Source organism: Carettochelys insculpta, chromosome 3 (assembly GCF_033958435.1).
Source record: "Carettochelys insculpta isolate YL-2023 chromosome 3, ASM3395843v1, whole genome shotgun sequence".
NCBI classification, from domain to species: domain Eukaryota; kingdom Metazoa; phylum Chordata; order Testudines; family Carettochelyidae; genus Carettochelys; species Carettochelys insculpta.
In genome coordinates, this window is record NC_134139.1 from 32,112,723 (window position 1) to 32,130,816 (window position 18,094).

General features: G+C 42.7%; 1 protein-coding gene across 3 annotated transcripts in view; it reads right to left on the bottom strand.

Moving 5' to 3' along the window:
* HHAT (hedgehog acyltransferase) overlaps positions 1 to 18,094 on the bottom strand; it is a 367,215-nt gene that overhangs the window by 284,114 nt on the left and 65,007 nt on the right. For all 3 annotated transcript variants that reach the window (XM_074988515.1, XM_074988516.1, XM_074988514.1), the window contains exon 9: positions 4,276 to 4,426. In XM_074988515.1, coding sequence (XP_074844616.1) covers positions 4,276 to 4,426 — 151 coding nt within the window. The remainder of the gene's footprint in view (positions 1 to 4,275; positions 4,427 to 18,094) is intronic.

Sequence of the window (18,094 nt, forward strand, 5' to 3'; positions counted from 1 at the left end):
TGGCATTGAAGTTTTATGTAACTAATATGTCACTGATTTTAATAAACATTTACTAGCACACTACGCATAAAGTGAGCAGGTGTGGCCACTCACTGACCAAGAGGTGGAAGAACCCCTACCTGAGCCCTGGTGAGAAGAATCTAGCCCCCTGACTGGAAGGCACAGGAGCAGGACTAGCTGTATAAAAACCCCAGCCAGAAGCCTTGTTGTGGCCCAGCCACCAGGGAAGACAGATGCCAGTCATGAGCTTCCAAGGTGGGAGGCCAGTACAGCCCTGCTGGAAGCCAAGGACTGGCCCAGACTGCCAAATCTCACCGTTACGCAATTCTGGATATGAGAGATACAGTAGATAAGGAATCGCCCTCTACAACAGAATCAGAGAAGCCTTGTATCTCCAAGACTGGGAGGTCTGCTGCCATCTGTATGAGGAAGAAACATAGGGTAGTGGTGGTAGGAGACTCTCTTCTGAGGGGCACAGAGGCATCTGTCTCCCTGACATCATCCCTGGAGGTATGCTGCCTGCGAGACTTTACAGAGGCATTGTCGAGGATTATCCAGCCTACTGATTATTAGCCCATGCTACTCATCCATGTGGGCACGAATGACACTACAAGGTGTAGCCTTGATCAGGTTAAGTGTAACTAAAGTGCTCTGAGAGTACACGTGAGGGAGTTGGGGGCACAAGGGGTGTTGTCCTCAATCCTTCCTGTCAAAAGGTAGGGGCCCTGGCAAAGACAGATGCATCCTGCAGGTGAATGCCTGGCTGTGAGCATGGTATTGTCAGGAGTTCTTTCGCTTCCTTGATCATGGGATACTGTTCCATGAAGAACTGCTAAGCAGGGAAGGAATTCAACTTTCGAGGAATGGGAAGGATGTATTCAGGTCACGACTGCCTAACCTAGTGTGGAAGGCTTTAAACTAGGTTGGACAGGGACAGGAGTCCAAAGCCCACAGGTAAATACAAAACCTGGAGACCTGGAAGTTGGGTTGGAAACGGGAGAGCTTATGGGCTATAACAGCAGAGAAAAATAGATAGGTAACAGCCAGCATGGATTTGTAAAGAACAAATCATGCCAGATCAATATGATAGCTTTTCTGGACAGGCTAACACGTCTTGTGGATAAGGGAGAGGTGGTGGATGTGGTATACCTAGACTTTAGTAAGGCATTTGACATGGCCTCTCATGATCTTCTTATTGATAAACTAAGCAAATACAACTTAGATGTGGCCACCATAAGGTGGGTGCATAACTGGCTGGATAACCATTCCCAGAGAGTAGTTATTAATAGTTCACAGTCATGTTGGAAGGGCATAACAAGTGGGGTTCTGCAGGGATCTGTTTTGGGACTGGTACTATTGAGTATCTTAATCAACAATTTAGATATTGCCATAGACAGTATGCTTATTAAGTTTGCATTTGATACCAAGCTGAGAGGGGTTGCAACTGCTTTGGAGGATAGGCTCATAATTCAAAATGATTTGGGAAAAACTGTAGAAATGGTCTGAGGCAAACAGGTTGAAGTTTAATAAGGACAAATGCAAATTACTCCACTTAGAAAGAAACAGTCAGCTTTATACACACAAAATGGGAAGCAACTGTCTAGGAAGGAGTACTGTGGAAAGGGACTTAGGGGTCATAGTGGACCACAAGATAAATATGAGTCAACAGTGTGGTGCTGTTGCAAAAAAAAGCAAACATGATTCTGGGATGCATTAACAGGAGTGTTGAGGGCAAGACATGGGAAGTCATTCTTCTGCTCTACTCAGCGCTCATTAACCCTCAATTGAAGTACTGCATCCAGTTCTGGGCACCACATTTCAAGGAAGATGTAGAGAAATTGGAGAAGGTCCAGAGAAGAGCAACAAGAATGGTTAAAGATCTATAGAACATGATCTATAAGGGAAGACAAAGAACTGGGCATCTTTAGTTTAGAAAAGTGAAGCCTTAGAGGGGACATGATAGCAGTTTTCAAGTACCTAAAACAGGGTTATAAGCATGAGGGGGAAAAATTGTACTCCTTGGCCTCTGAAGATAGGACAAGGAACAATAGGCTTAAACTGAAGCAAGGGAGGTTTAGGTTGGACATTAGGACAAATTTCCTAATTGTCAAGGTGCTTAAACACTGGAATAAAGTGCCTATGGAGGTTATGGAATCTCCATCACTAGAGATATTCAACATCTATATGGGATGGTCTAGACAGTGCTTGATCCTGCCATGTAGGCAGGTGACTGAACCCAACGACTTCTTGAGGTCCCTTCCAATTCTAGTGCTCTGTGATTCTATGAAGAGAAGCTACAAAGCGAGCACTGAGACTCCACTCACTCTGCCCAGGCTTGGAGGAACCTAACCTGTGGCCCCTTGAGGTGTGATCTGGAGGGGAGAGTCTGGAAGTGGGCCCAGGATAGCTGGATCAGCATGTTACATTTTGGATCCCCAATGACCCCACTGGCAGACCACTCTGCTACTTTTAGGGCCCTGGGCTGGGGTACAGTGGAGTGGGTGGGCCTGCAGCCCTACCCTCCCACCCTGCCCCCTCTTGCTGTTCTAGATACAGACATGGATTTATCAGCCTCCACCTTGAGAGGAAGCCTGACCTTTTTGAACTACTATTGTTTGCTGCCCTGCCCTGAACCCGGGCCTGGGCCTAGCAAGGCATAAATACAATCCTGAGCCCCAGGACTAAGATTTGTTGATTGATAATTGCAGTATTATAATAAATAATTGAAACTACTTGCATTTGTGAAAACAAGGCGATATCCAGACCAAGACAGAGTAGCTAACTGGGTAGTATTAACTGCAATTCCCACTTGCAGCCACAGGAATCAAAATGCACTTTGTTTAGAGAACTGGTGAGATTATAACAACATCCATGCAGCTAAGTACAAGCGATTAGAACCAGTATTGTTTGGAGGGTTAAAAATACTTAAATAAATCCTTCTAGGCTAATGCTTGCTATGCAGCTTCTTAGGCTAGAAGCAAACTGTTCAGCAAAACTAGAAGAGACCAAATTCCTTTGTGGCTGTAACAGCTTCACCCTGACTCTCAGCAATTCTGGTTGGAAGAGTGCCCTCTTAGTAAGAAACACATGTTTGAGGGTCTGAAACTAGGGATCTAATAGATAAATAATATGTACTAGAACACCTGTTAATTTCAAACACAGTAATATCTGTTTTTGTGCTGATGATCAATTCAGTTTATACCTCAACAGCAAAGCTCAGATTCCAAAAAGAGTAAAATCTGTACAGCAAGAAAACACTGGTTTGCTGGGTCAAACTCTGCTTTCAAAATCCAGCCAGACCAAAAGATGATGCTATCAGCTCCCAGGTTGGCAAAATACAAAATCTCTTTTTCAATCTTAAGGATCAAAAGTTTCAAAGGAGAATCTAATCAAAAGGGGTCTTTCATTAGTATGTCAGATTTTAAATTATTTAAAAATGTCTTATTTATTTCCCTCCAACCTCAGCCATATAACCCATTCCCTTTTTGAATGTGTTCTACTGCCACAAAATAAAACCCTGATTAATGATTAGTTTTCTTTGTTATGAATCGCTTCTGTCATTAAACGTAAAATCACACAAATCAGCACTTATAGTAATACAGCATGCAAGGCTACTGGTTTAAAAGAAAGGGGGAAAATTAGCAAGCATTACAACTGTACAAAGGCCACAACAAGCCTCATCATGCTGTACCCTGTAAAACACAGTAAAATATGAGAGCTGGCAGCCTGACACTGAAGAGTTGAAAGTCTTAATTATTTAATGCAATTTCTACATTTCACAATCCCTGGTCTCATTCTGATTGCCCATGTTTACTCATACCTGGGGTAGACCAAAATCTCATGCTAAATTAAGAGCAAATACTGCTTTTAGCATGCTAATGCTATGGAAGTTTTTCTTCACATATACAATTATCTTCCCATTAAAGTTTTATAACCTACACCTTTCTCGACAGGATAACTAGTCAAGTATTTCTTATCCTTCTCTGAATGAGTTTCCAACTGAAGAGTGGTTTTTTGGACCAAACCTGAAAATTAAATTGTACGTCACAAATATATAGAAAAACTAGTCAGCTCAGTAGAGTTAAATGGCCTGGATCTAATTCTAATCATTAAGATGTCGAAAATCCTGGAAGACTTCCCTTTACCTCTGAGGTATGGAAAAAAATATTAAACTGAAGGTGTATCAAAGGATTAAAAGTTAAAGAATAGTTCAGAACACACCAACCCGCCATCAATGCGCTGAAAAATTGTCTTCTCAATATGAAATGTACTGACCTCCACATTCCAATGAAACTGTGCATAGTGCTCACACAGCGAGGTAGAGCTGGAGGGTTGAGTCCATCCATTCGAATAATTAGAGTAGGAATACCAAAGAGAACCAGGTATTTCACATAAAAAAATAACACTTGAGCTAATGCCAGGCCACCTGAAAGAGAATATGCCAATATCTTACAAAAAATATGATAATGAAAAATGCATTTTTAAACGTTACTATTTTTCCTCAACCAAATGATCCATTATCCAAAACACAAAACATTTCTTTAATAAACTCTATGACTCATAAAATGTATATGAGCTATAAAAAAATTAATGTTTAAGATCCATACCTTAACTGCACACACAACAAAGTGGCATTCTTTCTAGTACGGAGACATAAAGCATCAGCAGCTTTGGTTTCCTCAGGTCTAGATTATTATGATAATGCAATTATTGACTTGTGTTAAGTTGGAAATCAAGATGTATTGACCCAGGAGATAAAGATTTACCTCAAGGGACAATAAATCTTGATGTCTGACAAAACAAAGTCAATACACAGTGTGTACAGTATTATTACATACACTCTCCAAAGTGGGTACAAACTACTATTACCTTTATACGAGCAGGCCCAGAGAGAACCCACAATGTCAGATTAATTTTATTGCAAGTCTTGTGATACATGGTGTCCATAAATTCTCCTGTATTTCAGCAGCAGCTCACCAGCCCCATCTAGTCCTTTCCAATATTTTTAACCTATTGTACTCCCCAGTGGCTCTCTGCATCAACTCTCCTCTGCTGCTCCTGTTCCCCTCTCTGGCCCTCTTATCCTCCTCACGCAACCCACAACTTTCCTGACTTCTTTTAAGCCCAGCAGAGTGGCATTTAACAAGTCACTGATGCTCTTTTTTAAAAAAAGAGCTGGGTCAGCTGAAAGAGGCCTTAAATACCAGACAGTCCCATTAAAAACTGGATGGACGGTCACCTTGTCCTTCAAACTACTATCTGATATCAGAATTTAAAAATTCACTGGTGCTCTGGGACCCTGCTCACACTTAAAAGGCTCAGTTACCCTGTGCCAACCAGCCTCATTCCAGAAATGCAATCCATGAAAGTACAAGGGATGGTAACTTTTCTGTGCAATGTACTTTTGTCATTCTGTTGACTGAGATGTACTCTGGATGATACTCCAAAGGTAACCATTGCTATAAATTACAAGGCTATCTAATCTGGGCAAAATCCTGGTCCAAAATTTCCATTGACTTCAATGAGATCAGGATTTCATACCTATAACCAAAAAAAATTAAATTCTAATATCAGATAGTAGTTCTATGGAGACAACCCCCCACCTCTGGCTAGATCCCCAACATGCTCCTCCCCCTAGGCTGAAGCCATTATCCCTTTTTCCCCGCACTCTCCCCTGCCAACGAAGCTGGGAGCTACAGGACTGAGTGCTAAAGCCCAGGCAACCTCTGTGGGGCTGAAACCAAGAGCCAAGGGGCTGAAGTTCCATTCCCTCCGATTGAAGCAAAAAGAGTGTCAGGGCTGAATTCAGGATCCCTGGTGCTCTGCATGGAGCGGAAGCCCCCTCCCTGAGCCCATGGGCAGAGCTGGGGGGACTGGAAATGTGCCCCCAAAAAACTTAAGTAAAAGTGCAGGGCAGTCCCAGTGACTCCCCTCTCCCTGCTTCTGACCAGCTCCCAGCCCCCTTTTCTCATACAGCTACACATCTACACCTAAGCCCCCACCCCACTCAGTCCAGATTCTCATGGTCCCCCTTCCCCATGGGCCCCTGAAGGTTTTAAAGCATGTTGGGGCAGGGCTTCTCATAGGTCCAGAGAGTCCCAGGCCTCTCCCAGCTTTTGAGGCCCCTCATCATAATACAAATAAAAAAAAAACTATACATGAAAACAAAATAGGGTTACAAAAACAGTGAGGACAAATTGGAATACTTCGTCTTTCACAGATGTTTTTCTAGCCTATCAAATGCTAAAAAAATTAACAAGTGTCTAAATCTCACATCCCCTTTGAGCTTGACATCTGATTACCTCTGATTGGTCTGAGTTGGGGGAGGGCACTGCAGAGTTCTCATTGATTGCCAGTGAAGTTTTTTGAATCCGAGCAATTTTACAAAATGTCCCGTATTCCTCATTGGGAAATGTGGTCACCCAAAGAGGCATGAGAAATAAACAGAGATGTTAAAGCTAGATATGAACCTAGAACTGTAGAGTTCCTTACATAAAATGAAGACTACAGCACTTTCCCCATAGAACACAGTAGCCCAGAGTAAAACAAAGAACCCAATTCTCTTTGGATACCAGCCAGCAAGCAACAAATTAGATTACCGCTAAAGTGGTCTACAATGCTACCTGTCTGGTTTAGTTCCTGTCTGATTCAATTTCTCATTTCTGTTCTGGCAGTTTTTATTTTAAGATCTAAGCTATGACTGCTAAGTGCACAAGTATTTATGGAAGTTACCGCATGTTACGCTGTACATCCTCAGCAAAATTTGCTGCTTGGGAATGCAATAATGGGTAATAATGCATTCTAGAATATCCCAATGTCTTCATCAAATGATACATCACAACTTCTTCATGACCAGCTCTGTTAGCACAGTTTTAAAGACAGCACTGTCTGACTCCTGACAAAATAGGCAAAATTAAAATCAAACCAGGAGCTTGAGATACCTAAGTTGTATTTCTCCTGAGGCATCATGGCAACATTTCCAAATCAATATATTTTGGTTTTCAGCCAATATATTTCAATATTCAGATTTCTGTCAAAAAGATAAATTAGTGCTCTGAATGAACAGGAAGCAGTCAGAAGTATAAGACTGGTGAATCTACCCTTACCAATAAAAATTAAAAAGTGATTGAAAGTTGCTCTTAAATACCACCCACTCATTACCAGTATCGTTCACCTTTGGATCTTTTGGGAATAAGTAAGAGAATGTTTTTTGAGTGCCAGGACTTGGCTCTCCCTGCAGGTACCATAACTGGCCTCTCAGGCCCATATTAACTCCCTTCAGGGCCTGTGTAAGGTACAAGCCTGTCTATGACAAAACACCATGAAGACTGCAAGTACTTTTCCTCCTCCATGAGGCCTGCCCGCTCTTTGAAAATGGCACTAGCTCATGAAAACAAAATTATCGATGGGAGGAAAGGACAGTGTAGGATGGAAAATTCCTGAGGCAGGCCATGGTTTGTGCTAAAGACCCCCTATTCGATTCCTAACGTCTGGAGTAGGCCTATAATCCTATAATAAGGAAACCCAGTTAGCGTATGTGTAAAAGATACCTCACTGGGTGCCCACCCCCACCCCACTTCATCTCACTCAGAAGACGCAGTGAAGATCATCCCAACTCGGACCGGACCTTGGAGTCTGGCAGAAGGGACAGTTGCCCCAGCAACCACATTCCAAGACGACGTCATGCGAGAACCAGAATATAGCACTATCCCATTTGCTATCCCAGGCTGGTGCTCAAAACAAAAGGTGCTATTGCTCTATGCTGTTACTGCCTCTTTTGCTTTAATCTTCTAGATAAGCACCCTGGATGTGCCTGTGAAAAGGCGCCATCATTGCTCTTGTAGATGCATCATCCATTCAATCAGACATATAGATGTTACTGCACGTCTGCTTTACGTAACTTGTTTAGGAAAACCACTCGTACTAGAGATAAAATGATCTATAAACAATGGGTGGGGATACTCTAACCTTTTTTAGATTATTGGCTTATTGTGCTCATTTCGTCTTACTGCTAAGGCCTATCCAGGCCTGGGTAACACCCATGCCATAGTTTCCCCCCAACACCTGCCCACCAATAATCTGTATAATCAATTGTAACCTATTGTCTGGCAGTGCTCCACTGAGTCCTGATGGGTGAAGTGGCATTCCACCATCGATATGTAGAATAAACCCTCCTGCTTGCTTCATACGCTGTATCCAGACTTTGTTCCAACAGACAGCAATCATACAGTTCATTTAGTTTGACCCTCAGGCCCCGAATTTCTGGATGCTTTCCCCACAGAGGCAAAAAAAAAAAAAAACCCTCACAACGGGTAGACCTTAGCAGAGGTTCGTTGCATGAGAGGATGTCTACCTAGAATGCTGAGCACTTGTTTTGAAATATGTGGACATAATGATCCCAAAAGGAAGGAGCTTAACTCTGGTTAGGAAGGAGGGGTGGAAGCACTATTCCCTCCACAGTTGTTGCAGACCCCATAACAAAAGTAAACAAAATCTGAAATTCCTTTGAAGTGTAGACATCCCCTAAAAACCTACCTATCCCTCGTCATCTTACTATATTTGGACACTAAAACATCTGCAGTTAACATGTGAGTAAACCAAAAAAAAAAAAAAACAATAACCACGATGGGTATGTGCTTTATAACAGAGCTGGGCTAACAACCAATATCTGCAAGAGCCTGCAAAGGGGCTTATAAGAATTTATCTTTTTTTGTTTCTTTTTATAAAGTAGTGAACTGCCCGATGTTTTAGAGGAGAAAATCTCATTAAGTTTGCTGGCTTATGTATGTACTTCCAGTTTTCAAACCAGACGTCTCCTCATCATCTTGCAGGATGAAAAAGAAGAAAAACAAGCAAACAGATGACTTTGTTAGCATTTCATTACCATTTAGATGGCTGCACGGACACCACTATTTCAATAGCAGAACTCTATGTTCCTCTTACGAATGAATTCAAATTCCTTTCTTGTTCATGAGGTTATCAGAAAGACAATCATAACACATTGGATACAGTACTCTAGCATCTAATTTACACAGAGCAATATGTCACTTTTATATGAAATATGTATGACATTTCACTCTTTAAGGAATCAAAAAATCCTACTGGCAATAAACCAACTTTCAGATAAAATATCACTAACCTCTTGTATTATGTTATTCTACATTATTTAATATAAAGACTCACACTTAACTACAAAGGAATATCTAGTCAGAAGCCTATTGAATAACGACAGCAATGGCAAACAGTCAACTGTAATCTTGAACAGAAAAGACTGCACATAGAAAAGACTAGTTAGACACACAGCTGTAGTACAGTTACACTAGCAGGTTTTGCCAGCAAAACCTCAGTTTTGTTGACAACACTCATGAAGCGTACACATACAAAGTGCATTTTGTCTACGGTATCTGGACAGAACACAGCACTTTCGCCGGCAGCGTTCTGTCTCTCTGCCCCGAGGCATAACGCAGCTGTCAACAGATTCTGTTGACAAAAAGGCCGTGGAGCCGCTTTGGAGCGCATCCACAACAAGGGGCAGCCCTGTCTGCAGTGCTTCCGGGTGCCTGTTTTGTTGAGAGAGCAGGTGGGCAATCTGACTGCTATGTCGGCAGAGTGAAGCACTCTTCCAATTGGCTTGCGTGTGTGGTCACGCTCTGTCAACAGAAGTTTTGTCAGGAAATCTCTCCCGACAGCGACTTCTGTTGACAGAGTGCTGTAGTGTAACCATAGCCCTGACGTAAACTGACCCATAATACATTTTGAAATTGGATATGCACCCACACAGGTATACAATGGCAACCATGGCTGTAGATGAAGTTCCCTATAAGCTGTGGGGCCATGCAGCTGCCTAGTTAGTGTCATGTAAACATTCAAGGCACCTGTGCAAGGCAGGAAGGAAAGCAGTCCCACCCCCAAACAAACCTACATGCTGGCGGCTGGGGAAGGGATGGCCTGAAGCAAGCGCCTCTCCCACAACCAGAAAGCAACAGTGACTGGAGCAGCCCACCCCCACCCACTTTACCAAGCCAAAGTGGTCTGAGCAGCTCAGACTCTCCCTGCCAAGGTCAGAGCAGCCTGCAGCCACGCCCCAACACACACATCACAGCTAGAGCAGCCTAGCCCCAGACCTCCCTAGCTATGGTTGGAGCGGCCTGGTACTGAACCCCGTTGCCATAGCTGGAGTGGCCCAGCCCCAAAGACTCCTGCTGCTGCCACTGAAGCACCTCAGCCCCAGGCAGCCCAGCCCTGGAGATCCTCTACCATAGCTGGGGCAGCCCAGCCTCAGAACCCCCTCTGCCAAGGCCTAAGCAGCCTGTTCCCAGATTCTCCCCGCACTGCAGTCAGAATGGCCCAGGCAGCCCTATCCCATACACCGCCACCGCCCCCACCACACACTGCACCCAGACTAGCCTTGGTCTAAACCTGGACCCACTCCTGCCATAGCTGGAATGTCCCTACCCTGAGCTCTCCCCCACCCCCAACACGCAAGTGTGAAATGGCTAGGGCAGTGAGAGCCCAGACACATGCACACACCCTGCCGCAATAAGAACGGACCAGCCCCAGACACCCTTCCCTTCCCACAGCTGAAGCGGACTAACCCCACAGCCCCCATATCCAGGCTGGGCCCCAGAGGCCCCCCTCACATCCCCACCTTCTGCACTGCCCCAGCTCCACCCCAGAGCCTGCACCCCCAGTAAGAGCCCTTACACACCAACTCTCTACTCCCTTCTCACACTCAGAACTCCTTGACACCACCCTCACCACGTGAAGTTTGTTATGTGCACCAATAGCAAGGTGATGTGTCATACATCACCTGCATACTGGTTCACATAACAAAATTAATTCTCTTCGCAGATGAGAAAAATTAAAGGGAACACTGTTGGTGGATGCAAAAGGAATTGAACCAGGGGTCTGCAGGACTAAAATTTTGAGTTGTCACAACTTGAACTTAAAGAGTCAAGCTTTCTCTAAAAACTCTGTTCCTATGGGGATCAGGCACAGAGGGAGAACCGGTAACACACATTCAGAGGGCAACACATACACACAAATACGCATGTGCACGCGCGCGCACACACACACACACCCCCCCACAAAATCAAGTTAGCTGCAATAGAACTGTTTAAAATTACATCATGGCCCTTTCCAGAAGCTGTATCCCCTCCTTGCCACTTTTCAGCTGAATTTTGGCTACTGCTACCTCCTATATGTAATTCATGACACTCCTGTCAAGCTTTTATCTGATGAGATGGAACAGGAGAAGTGTTGAGTTACCATTATACGTACCTATCCTTTTAAAAATAAAAATTTAACAGAGTACTGTAAGTATACTGAAATCAACTCTTTGTAACCCCAAGTTTTGGGAGTCAGATTATAGGTAAAACCCACATCAGTGAATTCATGAAGTGTAGTAATCATGCCCATGTCAACAGAATAGCAGAAGTCAATACTTTCGCATAATTAGCTGTGACTACAGCAGTATAGCTACAGTTCTGTAGCTCTACCAGCTTAAGCCCAAATCATATATGCAGCCTATGGAATCATATATGCAGTAATGGAAAAGTTTTTCAGTCACAATAGAAACCCCACCTGCCCAAGTTCAATGGAAGCATAGTTCTACTGACTTAGCTGCTTCTACACTGGGGTGTTAGGTTACACAGATATAGTCCTCGGAAGAGCAAATTTTTCACACCGCTGAGTGCTATAGCTATGTCTACATAAATGTAGGCTACACTGTGACAGGCTGTATTCTTACATTCACAATTTTTGCAAAATTATGATAAATTCTATACAAAATATGCCCTGAAAGGTATCACTGGAATATTCACAGTTTGCTGAAAATTATTGTCCTGGTAAAACATGTTTGTCAGCACTGTATGTAAAGTTCAAGTACATAAAATTCTACTGTATACCTTTACTGTAACATGCTCCAAATTTTATAAAAGCAAACCCAAGCCAGTTACTCAGAGACAAAAGCTAGTAAGCACCTCAGCCAGGTGTCAACATAGTCAACTGGATAATCCCATAGTTAAATGAACCATCTATGGCAGGAAGAGGGAGGTAAGCAAGAGCTTTACATGTTGACAATAGAATAACTGGTAGTCCCATGTATATGGACTGGCTACTGCCTGAATGCCAACTGGAAACAGTGAGGGCAGGGAGAATGGTATAAGAATAGAAACCACACGCAACACAAATTTACTCCAACATCTGAAGCAGCAGTGAATAGGGGAGGGAGGGGAGAGGTCGTGGCCTGAAAGGTTCCAGCCAGTAGAAACTAAAAATATATAGTGAGAAAAAGCTTAGCTCTGAATCCATTTAGCTTTATAAGTTATATATATGAGCCTGCATTTTATTTTTTTATTTGTAACCAATTCTAACTTTTTGCCTCATTACTTATAGTCATTTAAAAACTATCTTCCTGTAGCTAATAAAATTGCTTTATTGTTTTATCTAAACCAGAGTGTGTTTGGAAAGCTGAGAATCCCCACTTGAGATAACAAGATTTGTGCTTATTTTGCATTGATGTAAATGATGGACCACTGTCAAGTGAACAGGGGTGGGGGGCTTGTACAAATTCCTCATTTCTGGGAGAGAGTCTGGGACTTGTAGTTTAGTGGTGGTGTTCAGCATGCAGCTCATGAGTGAGCAGCCGAATGATTCATGTAATTCAGCTAGGAGTAATTTTACCTGCTACAGGCTGCACATGAACTGGCCACAAGTGGTTGTTCTCATAGCAAAGCAGAGTAAAACACACCCACAAGTGAGGAATCGAAAGAACACAGCTGTTCAACAGTCCTGATTGTATCCCAGGGAATCCTAACAAGGACAGCTGGGACCAAGATTCAGAGTAGGGTCAAATTTGAGATTGTGAGTAGAAGAGAGGTTCATGGTCCAGTTCCAGGCAAACATTGATACCAAGAGTCAGAATCCAAGCCAGATTTCATGGTCTGGAACCAAGGCAAAGTCCAAATCAAGTAAAGTTTGAAACCAGGAGTTCAAAAGCAGGAATTGTCATAACAGCTACGGATATCTGTGCTTTTGCCCAGATGCCTCCTGGAATGCCACTTATGTTTATATAGGGCACAGAAAATCAGGAGCCATGAGGCAGCTGCCTGTCCAATCTCTTAAGGTGGGACTTCTGCGTCAGTATCTAGAATGAGTCATGGGTAGTAAAGCATATTTTCACATGCGAATAATCAACCAATGAAACAATCTACTAAGACTCAAGGTAGAGTCTCCATTACTGGTCACTTATCTGTCTCACTCAATATCACGTCCATGCTGTCTTCTACATCATCTCACAAACCATGGTTTAGATTTCTGATAAGCATTCTCCAAATGTTCCTCCTATCTCCACTCAGATATTTTCTAAATCCCAACTGCTCTACAAGAACTATGTGCGCTAAAAACCACATGCAATATTGCTCTTTGCTGATTGAACTGCACAGCCAACAGGTGATGGTGCCGGTTATTTGAGCATTCCAGTTGAATGAACACTGGATAAGAGTCAGTTTACTGTATATCTTTTTCTATTTATAAATTTACTGCATTTTAGTTTCAACAATCCCTTATTCTTGTATGATAAGAAAGGAGAATACTTTCTGTAAAGTATTCTTTATTTTTATTTAACTTTATCACATTCCTTCTTATTCATCTCCTCTGTAAAAGAAATTCTTACAATATTTTCACTCATTTTGTCTACATTTGGTCTTCCATCTCTGCAATCATTTTTGTCACCCATCTCCATCTTCCCACTACATCTGTTATATTCTCTTGTATAACCTCTTTCTGGTTCCTGTTTCTGATATACTTCTAGAACTCATTGTTAATTTAATCCTCTTCAAATTTCATCAAAGGCTTTTCCTTTTATATTTCGACTGCTGAAGTTTGTGCTCCTTTCGACTGGCTACGCTCACATTTTAGAGAAAATGGTCTGAGACAAGAAAAGACTATTTTGTCCTTTACTTAGCTGAGGAAAGAGACTGGAAGGTATCTAGCAAATGAAAGATCAGGCAAGGCTACACAGTTTGAAACCCTTAGATTTTAATATTCTTGAAGTCTCATAGCACGCATGTCTCATCATCATCATCAATAACCGTGGGCTCAGCGCCCATTGGTGTCTGATGCCTCTCTCGCTATTTCCTTCCATCTTTCCCTATCCGGTGCAGAGAGGCTTAGTTTCTGTAGACTAGTTCCGCACCAATCTACTACATCATCTATCCATTCTCTGTGGGGTCTGCCTCGCCCATTCAAACCATCCATTATACCGAATACTAGGGTCTTGATTTTTTGTTAGTTTTTCATTGTGCAAATATATCCAAATAGTCGTAGCTTCCGTTTTATAACCTTCTGCAGCAAGTTCTCTTTTGGCTGTATCTTCCTATATAAAATTCTTCATTGGTGACCTTCTGCATCCATCTTATTCTCAGAATCTTTCTATAAAACAACTCCTTTCGAACGTCAATATTCTTCTTTTCAAATCTTTCATTATCACCCACGTCTCACATCCATACAACATGCTGCTGAATACACACATTTTCAAGATGACCAGCTTCATTCTTAAGCTAATTGCTTTGCTTTCCAGATCTTATCCATCACCTTCAAACTCGCTCTTGCTTTTGCTATTCTAGTCGCTATTTCCTTCTTACAGTCTAGATCATATGTTATGTTGCTCCCCAGGTATGTGAGCTTCTCTACATTTTCTAGTTCAATATTGTTGACACTGATCTTCCTTCCTATTTCCTTATCTCCAAATACCATTGTTTTTGTTTTATCGATGTTCATAATTGGTCCATGCCACTTCCCTTCTTTAACACCCGCACCGTTTTCGCTAGCTTCTGCTCATCTTCCTCAATGATAACTATATCATCTGTGAACCTCAAGTTGTTAATTCTTTTCCCGTGCACAGATATCCCTTCTACCTCCTCCTTGACCTTGTCCATCGCTCTCTCCAGATGTGCAATGAAGATACTTGGTGATATTGGATCTCCTTGTCTCGTACCTCTACTTGTTTTAACCCAACTTCCCAACTCCCCACACATTCTCACCGCTGCTTCTGCATTATCATCGATACCTTTCAACAACCGTATCAGTCTGCTATCCACTCCACATGACTCCAACACCACTCAAGCCACTTTCTGATCTACACTGTCAAATGCCCTTTGAAAAATCAACGAAGCAAGTGTATACATTTTTGTTCCTTCATCGAGATTTCTCCACTATCAGTCTTAGTGCCAATATCTGCTGTATGGTACTTCTATCTTTTCTGAACCCTGCTTGCTCGTCTGCTATATGTTCTTCTATCTGCGAACTTAATCTCTCAATCAGTGTCATCATCAGCACCTTACCTAGATGACTCGTTAGGGCAATCGTTCTGTAGTTCTTGCACTCCAATGTATTTCCTTTCTAGGGTATTGTCACTAGCACATATCTTGTCCATTCCTTAGGCACCTTCCCTTCTTTCCATGCTATATGACATAGTCGGTGTATTTCCTGAATCATGCTTTCTCTGCCATATTTGATCATCTCTCCTGTGATCTTATCATTTCCAGGGTTCTTGTTGTTCTTTAGTCATTTCACTGCTTTTTCTGCTTCCTACTTCAAAATATCAGTCTCGCTCTCGATGCTCGGGGGAGATATCTCTTTCAATTCTTCAAATCAGTCTCTCTGAGATACTCTGGTCCAACTGTGCTTTGTACAGATCAGTGCAATATCTCATCCATCGCTGCACAATCTTCTCCCTGTTCATGAGCACTTCTCCGTTCTCATCTTTGATCGCCATCTGCTTCAGTTGCCATTTCCTATTAATATTCCTAATTGTCTTATATATCTCCCTGGTCTTACATTCACCGTAATACCTCTTGATATCTTCACATTGCTCCTCTAACCATTTCTCCTTATCCTTTCTGGCTGCTTTCCGTACCTCATTGCATTTCATCCTATATTGCTGTTCTGCCATCTCAGAAACATCTCTTCTGATCTTCAACGCTCTTTTCTCTTGAACCAACTTCGGTGTCTTCTGGGTAATCCACTTCTTATTGATCTTTTCTTCTTCTGGAACAGTCTGCTCAATTGCCACTTCTATAGCAATGGCTATCCCTGCAATTCTCTTATCTAGGTCTTTCTCTGTGGCGATATTCTTATTCCTCTCTTTGAGCACTGTTCTGTATGCGTTTCCTGTTTCTTCCTCACATAGCCTCACCACAATTATTTTCTTAAACTGTGTCCTACATTTTCTTTTGAGTTTTATCTTGATGTTTGCGATCACTAGACTGTGGTCTGGGTCTATATCCGCTCCTTGGAAAGTTCAGCACTGCTGTTCTGATGTTATCCATATTCTTCTTACCAAAATCATATCTATCATTTTCTTGCACTTCCCGTCATTCGATCGCCATGTCCACTTCCTACAGTCCTTTTGTTGGAATCTCATGTTGCAGATCACCATCTTATGCTCTGTAGCAAACTCTAAAAGTTTCTCACCTCGTTTGTTTTCTCTCTCCATATCCAAACCGTCCCATGACTCTCTTCCAACCTTCATTATCTGTTCCAACCTTCGCATTCCAATCTCCTCTGATGATCAACACATCTTTCTTCGGTATCTCCTCTACCATCTTTGTCAAGTCTTTATGGAATAGCTCAATCTCTTCCTCCGTACTGTCCGACGTGGGTGCATACACCTGAATGACTGAGATGCTGAACGGTGTTGCTTCGAATCGTGTGACCATCACTCTTGCACTCACCGGTTTGGATCCTAATAATGCTCTTCTAGCTGTTTTGCTAAGAAGGAATCCAACTCCTGCTTCATGCTTCGTTTCGTTTCCTAACCAAATGACTTTGCAACCACATCTCTCTCCTGACCCCATCAAATGCATCTCTGCCGGTCCCAGTATACTGCATCAGTATCTCTCCATCTCCTTCCGAAACAGCTCTAATTTTCCAGTTGCCCACAGTGTTCAGATGTTCCATGTTCCAATGGATAGCATGTGTGTTAGGTGTAAGGCATGTCTGCATTGCACAATTAACTCACAGCAGAGATTCTCACGCTCTGGATCAAGAAATTTAGACTCATGGTGTTTGTGCAATGGGGCTGAAAACAGCTGCAGAGACCTTTAGGCTTGGGATGGAATCCAGGCTCTGAGACACATCCCCTGCACTGGTGATGCTCTGGAAGAATGCAGAACATATATCCTTGGAGGCAGCTATTCACAGAGTTGCAGAGTTCAGCAGAGAAAACAGCAGTATGTCAGGAGCCAGCCGTCTGCACAGGCAGCTCCTCCAGCTTGGCTATATCGCCATCGACCTCACCCACCTGCTCGGGTGGGCAGCAGGCTCATGGGCACCTCTCTGTGTTCACAACTGGCATGTTCACAGAAAGCAGTCCCTTCTACACAGCGGTCTGAGTCTCCTGTCTAGGTGCATGCAAACTATTTGCACACACTAGCAACTGGGGACAGCTGTCAATGACCCTGGTGCTCACCCCTGTTGACAGAGCCAGAGGCAGTTCAGCAACAACAGAGAAGCTATGCATGTCGATGCTTTCACTGCTGCCATTTCGGGCAGAGCACAGCAGCTCCATAGATATCTGCTTTACATCCACAGATAAAAATGTTGTATCTGCACAAGGCTCTTGTCACCACTGGTGGTTTCAGAGTCTTCGCTCCAACCTGACATCCTAATGTTGGCACTGCTATTTTTAGCCCTACAGCATAAGCCCAGCACACCTGAGTCGGCTGACCCAAGCTCTGAGATTGTATGGTAGATCTAATTTTTTTTTTTTTTTTTTTTTTTGCAATGTAGACACACCTACCTAGAGAGCTTAGCTCAGCAAATGTAGGAGATGCTTTTGCTCATAAGATAGGTCACTGATGGCATTCATGGAAACAGATCTGAGAGAAGATCAAAATGAATAAGGCTGTGGAGCTGAAAGTGAATCAATAAGGAATGAGGTGGCTTAATTCCAGGAACATGTACTGTGACAATAATTCAGACAAAATTAGTCGGCACTGATTTATAACAAAGATAGCTGAGAGAGAAGGAATCAGATAATCTTCTGAAGTTTCACCCAGATATCTGCATAGGTGGGATCACATATAAGGAC